The 9,444-nt window shown below is 31.4% G+C and overlaps 1 protein-coding gene across 2 annotated transcripts; it reads right to left on the bottom strand.

The window, feature by feature from the left end:
* Positions 1 to 339: 339 nt before the first annotated feature.
* On the bottom strand, positions 340 to 3,963 carry LOC105119524 (transcription factor bHLH68-like). 2 transcript variants are annotated; one of them, XM_011017665.1, is made up of 9 exons: positions 3,744 to 3,963; positions 3,450 to 3,654; positions 2,765 to 3,086; positions 2,520 to 2,591; positions 2,226 to 2,291; positions 1,909 to 1,974; positions 1,673 to 1,732; positions 1,465 to 1,509; positions 340 to 823 (listed from the first exon to the last, which is right to left on the bottom strand). In XM_011017665.1, the coding sequence occupies exons 2-9, from the start codon at positions 3,626 to 3,628 to the stop codon at positions 692 to 694; spliced, it is 942 nt and encodes a 313-aa protein (XP_011015967.1). In that variant the 5' UTR covers positions 3,629 to 3,654; positions 3,744 to 3,963; the 3' UTR covers positions 340 to 691. The 2 variants fall into 2 exon arrangements, with proteins under 2 accessions (XP_011015967.1, XP_011015969.1); XM_011017667.1 differs by lacking the exon at positions 1,465 to 1,509 and having other exon boundaries at positions 3,744 to 3,962.
* Between the last annotated feature and the right edge of the window lie 5,481 nt (positions 3,964 to 9,444).

The raw sequence follows: 9,444 nt of genomic DNA on the forward strand, positions 1-9,444 counted from the left end.
CACAGGAATTTTTTTTGGTGCGTTGAGCCGTCTGTAATACTGTTCATGTTCTGTCGATGGTTGCTCTTTTTAATTGCCAACAGAATGAGCAATGGAAAGAAAAATTATTGACGATAACGCCTCCAATGGACGTATTTCATCGGTGGTGCTGTCGGTAAAAATTTTATCAACGGATTTAGTTTATCTCACCAACGGAATTAATCCGTCGGTAAAACTACTTAATGGCACGTGTTTTTCAACAATGTTTCTATGTGTGATTAATCTTTTTAGAATCATGCATAGGTGTGAAAAATCTTTGTAAGCTTCCGAATGCCGTCATGGGAATGAGAAATTAGAACATAAACGATCAAGGAAAACAAGTTACATTAAATAGAGGCAGAAACCATTCTATTCTTCAATAATATAAGAAGATAGAATGCCAATCCTGGATAAAGCATTTTGAGATGAAAGAAAAATGCTAATTAAACTTCAATTTTCATGGAGCTCTACAACGTAGCTCGAAGAAAACATCAACAGACAGAAAGGGTGAGACTAGCTAGCTAGAGGGTTCAGAAACAATTAATGGCCGTTATTTTAATTAGAATTGCATACCATCATGAGCAATTACCCTTGGAATGTTGCAGCAGAGTGATTGCTCATGATGTTATATCATTCTTTGAAAGTTTGAATCAGCCTTGGAATATTGCACCCATCAAAACCCTCCTCCCATAGCCGGAGCCCAATAATCGGCGCCGTTGTGATCGCTTCCAACATGCTGAGTGCAAGACAGAGGAACCAAGCACAGTCCTCTACTCCTCAAATCCTTTGGGTTATCTTGATTATCCTGCAGACATTATCAAATGCTTATATACTCATAAAGTTTATTGGGAAAGAAAAAGGAAAAAAGAAAAAGAAGCGAAGGTACTAATTAATGACATTTTCTTATAAACAAGCTCTTCAAACAATCTAATTCCAATGTCCAAAGGCATGTAAACTCGACGTTCCAGCTTTTGTTCAAAACCAATAATTAAAGAGACATAACGAGGAGGATAATCGTGATGATTGCAAAGTAATATATCGACTAAAACATAGTATATTAATGCACAACAAGGGGAAATTAAGTTTATTAATTAGCATATAGATATTAGACAGAGAAAAATAAGTGCCTTGTTAGGAGCTCCTTTTTCTTTTCAAGCAGATGTCATTCAACAGCTGAATGGAAAATTAAAGAAAAGGAAAAAATATTAACATTATCCATCTTTCCCAGCCCTTTTTTGATTCCCAACTAATAATTAACTCTAAAGTAGTCCCAAATTATGCTTTTAACTAGATAAATGTGCATAAAGCTAGGAACCTTGTTCTTTCATTGCTATTTTTACGAATGATAAATTAATGTTAAGTTTTTTTGCATATATGCTTTCTTTCCACTTAACAAAACCATCCTAGTTGCTTTTTACAGAGGTGGTGGATCCAATAAAGCAATACCTGGCCTATGTCTTCAGAAAATGCACTAACTCTTTCTTCTTGACCCTAACAAGAAATTCCTCCCCTCGTTAGTTAAACACGATTCTCAACACTTGCCTAGTCAGTCATGTGCATGCTTGGAGGAGAGGGAGGGAGGGGGGGAGAGAGAGAGGGAGGGAGGGAGGGAGGATCTTGGTCTTGCATTAACAAGTTATGTATAGGTGCTTACAGATTGTTGATGGTTCTTCATATTTGTTGAGGCAGTGCCCAAGTAAGGGGAGCTAAGAGCCTGCAAAAATCAAGGGGGGTGCATGGAGGAGACAAAATAGAGAATAAGATTTTGTAACTTCCATAACTAAAGAATGGTTAGAGAAAGAATGAATAATTGAACACTTTAACTGCATGCTCCTCACTGATTCTGAGCAGCTTGCAGAGAGTATAAGTAAGATGTGGAAGAAACATCACCTCAATTTGACCCTGAAGGAATCTGATATACCCAATAGCTTCTAACAGGACAGAAGCCGTGTCAGTCTGCAAAAGAGCAACAGGTCACCACACCCCAAGTCATCTTTTTTATCCTTTAATGTTAAATAGAGAGCCAAATCACTAAAGATAAAGGACGATGTTTTTTTTTTTTTGGTAAAAAAGAGAGAGAAGTTTGGTCAGTGCAAAATTCAAACGAAAAAAAAAATCCTTTATGAGTTTCGACATAGAAAAGAAAAGAAAAACTGTTTGCTCAATTCTTTCTGTTTAGTTTGTAGATCAAGAAGGGGATGGTTTACCTTTCCAAAAGGAGAAACCATTTGGTGAAGAACTGTGATTCTATCACCTAACTTCTCCTTCCTCACCTGACTCCGTGGTAACAAAATATATATTAGTAAATTATAGAGCACTAGCTAGGTTTATATATATATAAGACTATCATATTTTTAATAGATGAAACATAGCAGAAGAATCACACATGCTCAAAGAAATAGACAATCAAGAAAGACACTAAACGCCCACAGACACAGGCAGGCAGGCGCACACACATACAGAGAGAGAGAGAGAGAGAGAGATGCTGTGTGTCTTGTCACCTTGAGAGGTTGGCTTGAAGAGGGCTGAACCCTAGCCTTCTTACATACTCCACCTGTGGCGGTGCTATTACACTAGCAGAAAAGGAACAAAATAGAAGAAATTAGAGAAACCCAGATAAATAAATCACCAAGCTGGCTAGCTGGCTGGAATTTATATGATTCAACAATTGATCATGTCATGATAATTATTCATTGCAGAACAGTTGATCACATTTTATGAAACATGGAGACTTCATATATCTTACCTCGGAAGATTGATCCGGATGCTGATTCGCCCCATCAGCCTTGTTGTAAGAGAAGTCTAATATATTAGTACTACTTATACTTGTGACGCAAGACCTAGGGGAAGAGACTGGCATCACTTGTGGCCAAGCTGCGGACCTAAGTGCCTGAAAGTCTTCATCCCCATGACCATATAAGTTGCTGTTGTGGGAAACCTCTTGCTTTACATCAGCAACTACAGAAATACTTGGAGATGGATTTAAGATTTGGTCTTCCCAATTTTCCAACTTTTTAGCCTGAAATTGACTCATACCGTACCTATCTTCATCTCCTGAAGAACCACCCCTGAAAAACAAGCAATCAAATTATTGACAGATTAACTCCCAAGTCAAGATGATCTGTACATATTAGCATGACTGTCAGCTATATGTAAGGAAAATTCCAAAGAAGACACGCACACAGAATAAGGAGTAAGGAGTTAAATTTCTAGTTAAAAAATCCATGGAAATTATCTCATGTATGTGAAAGGCTTCGAATTTTTAGGACAAGCAAAGGAGAAGAATCAAAAAAGAACAAAGGGAGATAAGAAAGATTGCATGAAAAAAAAAATGAAATATGAATTGTGGATTAAAAAGTCAAATGACCTTATTAATTAAGTGTAGCATGTTACGTATTAACAAGATGAACTGCAGAGAGAGAGAGAGTTACAAAAGTTGTTGGCTCCATGACAGTGGAAGCTCTTGATTATCAGGCAAAGGATTCGAAGAGAGTGAGGAAGATCCAAATACATATTGGGAGGGGAAGATAGATGTAGAAGAAGATAATAAAGCAGAAGTTTGCTGTGAAGGTGGATGCATGCTCCACCAGCTAGGGTTTCCTGCCATCATTAGCTTTCCAGTGATGAGCTTGGCCTCTGCAAAAAACACACTTCAATTCGTGCTTCAAAAGAGAATCATAAAAACAAAAGAAAATTCACCTTGCTCTTTTTTTTTTCCCCTCAACTTCTCTTTCTTTAATAACTTTGTCAAATTTCCTTGTTTATGCACCCATAAAACCCCTTTGCTTAAAGCTTTGAGTGTCCTGTATGCTTTCTCAGATGAGGCTGAAGAAACTTTGAGTCTGAGTCCTCAAAGAATTTTTATAGAGATGTGGGGTTAAGGAGCTCTGCATATGTTTCCTTCTCTTTCCTTCAATTCTTTCTTTGATTCATTTAGTGTTCTTTTTTTATTCCCTGCTTTACCTTTATTATAAAGTGGGGCAAGAAAAGCTGGCGGGTTGTGTTTTCAGACCATAAACTAATTCATGGTTTTCTACAAGCTTATATTAATACCACCTTCCTTGATTTGGGGTAGTACATTGTGATTGTTTTGAGAGATTGTAGAGTTAGGGTAGGATTAGGGTACTGTAATAACATTATTTGCCATGCTTTCTCTTTATAAGTGCAATAATGCAAGAGAGCAAAGGGAAAAACACCAAATCTAAGGAGTCCCAACAATTCCACAATAATTCGAAAGGCTTAATGGCAAAAGCTTTTAACCCCACACTTGTCATATGATATCTATGTTTTTGAGCTGCTTTATGTTGTGTTTTGAGGTTGCTTATTTGCACTTTGTGCACATGCTTCCAAGATGAAAAGGACAGGGCGTTCTGTTATTTCGAAAGTAATCTACAAGTGACAAGAATATCCTTAAATATGTGTACTTACACTGTTAATCTAGTGTGCGTTTCAGTCGAAGAATTTTCATCAATTTGTGTATAATCAAAACCAACAATTATATATATGTTCTGAGATCAAAGATGTCTCATGCACCTTCTTTTTTAATTAAGAGACCTACATTTTATGTGTATATATGCTTTACATTTTGTTAGGACACGATATTATTTTTTTGAAGTACGTACAATTTAAGCCATCAATTAACAACGGAGCCTTTTAAAAAAAAATAAAAAATGGTTACATTTTCGAAATGAAAATTACATTAGAATGCGATCTCCAGAGCACGCTCATCGGTGTGTGTGTATATATATATATATATATATATAGGATAAGCACAGAATGAAGTGCAGATGCTGCTTTCAGCCATCGAAAATGGCCATGTGATTTTGGAACATATGATTTGTTACCTTGTAGCATGGAAAAATTCTTTAACAGAGAATAAAACCTTTTTTTTTCCCAGTTGAATTCAATGTAATGATAAGGCAACAGTGAAGATCATAGGATATTGGCAATAATTCTTTGACTACTTAAGAAAATCTTACAACTATGCAATTCCAGCACCAGCAGGCCCACAATTTGAATGAAAATGATGCAGCAGTTTAATTAATAAATGGTCGGTTCAAAATATAAGAGTACCTGCGACAGAAATTGGTGTGCAGATATTATTACATTTACTCCCATGTGGATCACACACACACACACACACACTCTAATTGATGAACAGCACGTTGCGGGCAGCTTCTCAAATATAATCCTTCGAAAAGACTTTTAATAGTATTAATAAGTTAAATTTTATGAAATTGCCTGTAGAATTTTTAGTAAGATTACTTACAATGATTACTCATGTATGTGTTCATATTTGAAAAATTATCGTTGATTGAAAGCTGTTAACCGATAATATTATCTTATATTGCGGAAATTACTGTATCCATCATATATATGGTAGTATCCTTTTTTCTTCTAAAATAGTGAAAAACATTTTATGGTTTAAAAAACTCCTTTTAATTTGAAGGTACAAAACTCTTAGAATGAAATGATTCTCAATATATATATATATATATATTTGTGGAGAAGTTATAAAAGAGTCAATTTAATAAGTTGAGATAATTAATGGAATGATAAATGAAACTAATTCCTATTTATTAAAAAACTAAAAAAATGTTTGTTGAGAAAACTCTAAAATGATTGTTTTAAGAAAATATTTATTACAGTTTAAAACGTATTTTCTATGGAGAAGTTATAAAAGATTAATTTTTAATAAATTCAGATTATTAATGAAATGATATCTTATTATAAAAGATAAATATCAAAACTGATTTCTAATTATTAAAGTTAAAAACATATTTGATGAGGAAATCTTAAAAGAGTTGTCTTAAAAATAGTCATTTTGATTGAAAAGTTTTTGTTTTTGGAGAAATTATAGAAGATTTTATTGAATAAATTGAGATCAATAGTGAAAAGATATGTCCTATAAAAAAGATAAATATTAAAAGTAATTTATATTTATTAAAATAAATAAATACATGTTTGTTGAGGAAACTCTAAAAGAATTGTTTCAAAAAATAAACATTTTGGTTGAAAATGTCCTTTTGTGGGGGAGATTTATGGTATCCACGAAGTAATTGATGACATTTGTTACTCTCTTATGTTAATTTTAAAGAAATAAATAAATAGAAGAAAGAGAAAGAAAATATAATTTATAACCTACTAAAAATAATAAGAATATCTTCATATAAAATTTCTAAAACAAATAGAAATTAAAGATAATAATTAAAAAAAAAACATAAGATATTTTAATGTATGAAAGGAGTTACAAATATGAGCTCCAAATCAACAAGTTTATTTTCTCTAAAATACTAATAGTAAAGTTTGTCTTTTTAGAAGGTTTGTAAGGCCTTAAGAAAACTAGAAATTCTATCTCAATTAAAAATCAAAAACAAAAATCTAAAATTACAAAGAAAAAAATATAAAATCTTAAATAAATATGAAATTTAAAAATAAAAAAATCACAAAAATTATCAAAATCAAGAAGCCTCAACAAGATCTCTAGTATCTAAAAATTTGATGATTTATATAACAATATTGTTGCTACTATATAAAAAACAATATTTAAAAATTTCTATAAATATTTAATCATAATCTAATTGTTAAATGGTCAGATTATATGGAATAAAGCTGGATACCATGGGTGGCAATTGCTTTAGTTTCTTCTGGAGTCGATTATTGGAAGAGGTTTTTTTTTGGTCGAAGGTTGACTATATGCGTGGCATTACTGCTATTATTAACTCAAAATACTGTCAGATCATATAGCAATACCTATACTTAATTAAACCCCTGCCCCATGCAACCTTTTTAGTTACTGTGAACAATAAAAAAAAGAGACACCTAGCCTTAATGTTTATGCTGTTAATTTGTAAAAAGTGCATGTAGGACAGAAGAGCAGGCTTCAATATTAGTCCCCTATGATTTGAGCTACTTGCGATTGTGGCCTTGTGCATGTCTCGAACGTGTCACTTCTTTTTCTCTTTATTTCCGTTGGATGTATTTCTTTTTTTCTTTTGATATATTTTAGTATAGTTATTAAATTTAACTCGATGAGTTAACCTGAGAATTAGAATTTTAGCCAAGTTTAAAATAAATAAAATGTAAGCTTGTAATTGGCTTGGTGAAACTCGAAACAATTCATCAGATCAACCTAGTAATCAGTCCAAAAATGATATTTTTTATATATTTATATCATGATGTCTACATTTTTTTATATCATATCTTAACTTTTTTAGGTGGAACAAATATCTATGGGTTGTGTGTTTTAAAAAACAAAAAGTGTATGAGTGTTAAAGTAGTGGTTTCAGTTTAAAAGATACAAATAAATTATTACTAAAGATCAAAGGTACAAAAAGCACAAGCATTACCTCATGATTAGTATTTAAAAGTATATTTTTATTAAGATTTTATATCATTATTTTACACATGAAATATCAATAACTCATTAACTAGAGCATGTTTTATAATAACAAGTCTTATAATATAAGATACCTTTTATTTATGGTAAATATTCATTTTAAATGCAGGCATGTCTCACAATTCAAAGGATTAATTGATGTGATTAACTATTAAAGGTGAAAAGATAGAGAAAAGACTAAACTTAAAAAAGAAATGTTAATTCAATTTAAACTGGGATACTATTTAGTCATTGGGTCATATCTAGAGCTATAGATCTTGAATTTCAGTTTGGTTTTATGGCTAGAAAGCTAAGATATAAGCTTAAAACATTCATGAGAGTTTAAAATTCAATTTTTTCATTTGAAAGTCCAAATCTTAGCATCAAAAGAGAAGTAGGAATCTATCCTATAGCCTAGATATTATTTAGTGTTCAGCCATATCTCAAGTTCTAGAAGTCCAAATACACTGATTCTTTTTATGTTGGAAAGCTGAAATAATTTTTCAAAACTTTCATCAAGACTATCTGTTCAAATTCTGATGTTATAAATGACATTTATTCAGATAAGAAGATAAGGATTGTCACAAAGTCAAAAGGTGGTCACTCACTCAATAATTAGTCATTAAATCAATAGTTCTGAATTTTGGCCTATAAAAAGAGACATTTACCATGCATTTAGGTTTTTTTGGTTTTCATATCAAGATCATCTTCTTACTCTCTTTCTTTATATCTTTATAATGCTTAAGTTTTGCTTTCATTAATCTCTTATTTATGCCTTTTATTTCTTTTATTATATTTATATAATCATGTTCTCCTCGTGTTTATTTATATTTCTCTTCTTTATTATTTTTAGCTAAGTATATTATGTCAATGTGAAAAGATTTCACTAATGATGTTATGATAAGTATAATATAAACTCAATATGGATTTCAATGATTATATCCTAAACAACTTACTATTAACATGTTTTATCATTTGTATCTTATTAATTCTTAATGTCTTGCTTGTTAAATGGTTAATCTAAATTTGTGTTGTATAACATATGGTATAATGAATGCTTGGTACAATGAATGCTTGGTACTTTCATAGCTAACTATATAGTATAACCTACATCTGTGTTATGAAAGGAACTTGATTTGTTGTTAACATAAGTTAGCATCATGAATTCTTGATAATATTTAAAAGTTTGGTGTTACTTAAATAAGATAATTAATATGATCATGTTAATAATTTATAATAAGTTATTAATCATCCGATTAAAACCTTCTTTGTGTATGGTTTCCAGTTGAGTAATAAAAAAAATTTATATTATACTTATATGAAATATCATTAGTGGATCCTCTAACCTTGACAACTGTTTTTATCATTATTTAATCTTCACATTAATCTTACATCTCAAAGTCTTTTTTAACTCATCATCATCATCATCATCATCATCATCATCATCATCATCATTATTATATAGTTCACCTCCCTATAGTTCAATCTTGGTCTTGCCGGGTTATTTATTGCTTCGACACTCCTACACTTGGGAGAAGACATCAATCTTTTAGTTGTGTAAGTTTTTAGCATCGTTGTCGGGGAAGGTAAATTAATGTATAAATTATATATTTTATTTTATTGTCTTTTCTTTTCTTTTATTTTTTCTAACTTTAGTTTTGTTTTGTTTTGTTTCTTTCTTTTTTTTTTGCTTCCATTTTATTCTTGTTCTATACATGCATGAGAGTTTGGTCACATATATTAAATGGTAGACTTTATAGGGTATCCTCATCATTTTTAAAAAATATGACTGAAGAAGATAACCAGTCACTTCATAATGAGAATAATCATGTTAGAACACTAAAAGATCACATTAATCCAACAAGAACAAGTGTATCCGCATATATAGTTTTTCATCCTAATGCATCTCACTTCAATTTTAAGTCAGTCATTATTCAACTTTTAGTTTCTTTTCATGGCTTAGATCTAGAAAATTCATACTTGCATTTGAGAGAATTTGAAGAAGTTTGTAACATTTATAATGACTTAAATTATAGTATAAACACCAT

This window comes from Populus euphratica, unplaced genomic scaffold (assembly GCF_000495115.2).
Source record: "Populus euphratica unplaced genomic scaffold, PopEup_1.0 scaffold3039.1, whole genome shotgun sequence".
Lineage (NCBI taxonomy): Eukaryota > Viridiplantae > Streptophyta > Magnoliopsida > Malpighiales > Salicaceae > Populus > Populus euphratica.

What these genes read in the sequence shown, in the direction of transcription:
- LOC105119524 (XM_011017665.1), bottom strand. Translation starts at nt 3,628, where the DNA reads ATGATGGCAGGAAACCCTAGCTGGTGGAGCATGCATCCACCTTCACAG. An exon ending in ATCCGGATCAATCTTCCGAG is followed by an intron (nt 2,592 to 2,764) that starts GTAAGATATATG and finishes CTTTTCTGCTAG; the next exon opens with TGTAATAGCACCGCCACAGG. An exon ending in TCCTTCAGGGTCAAATTGAG is followed by an intron (nt 1,733 to 1,908) that starts GTGATGTTTCTT and finishes TGATTTTTGCAG; the next exon opens with GCTCTTAGCTCCCCTTACTT.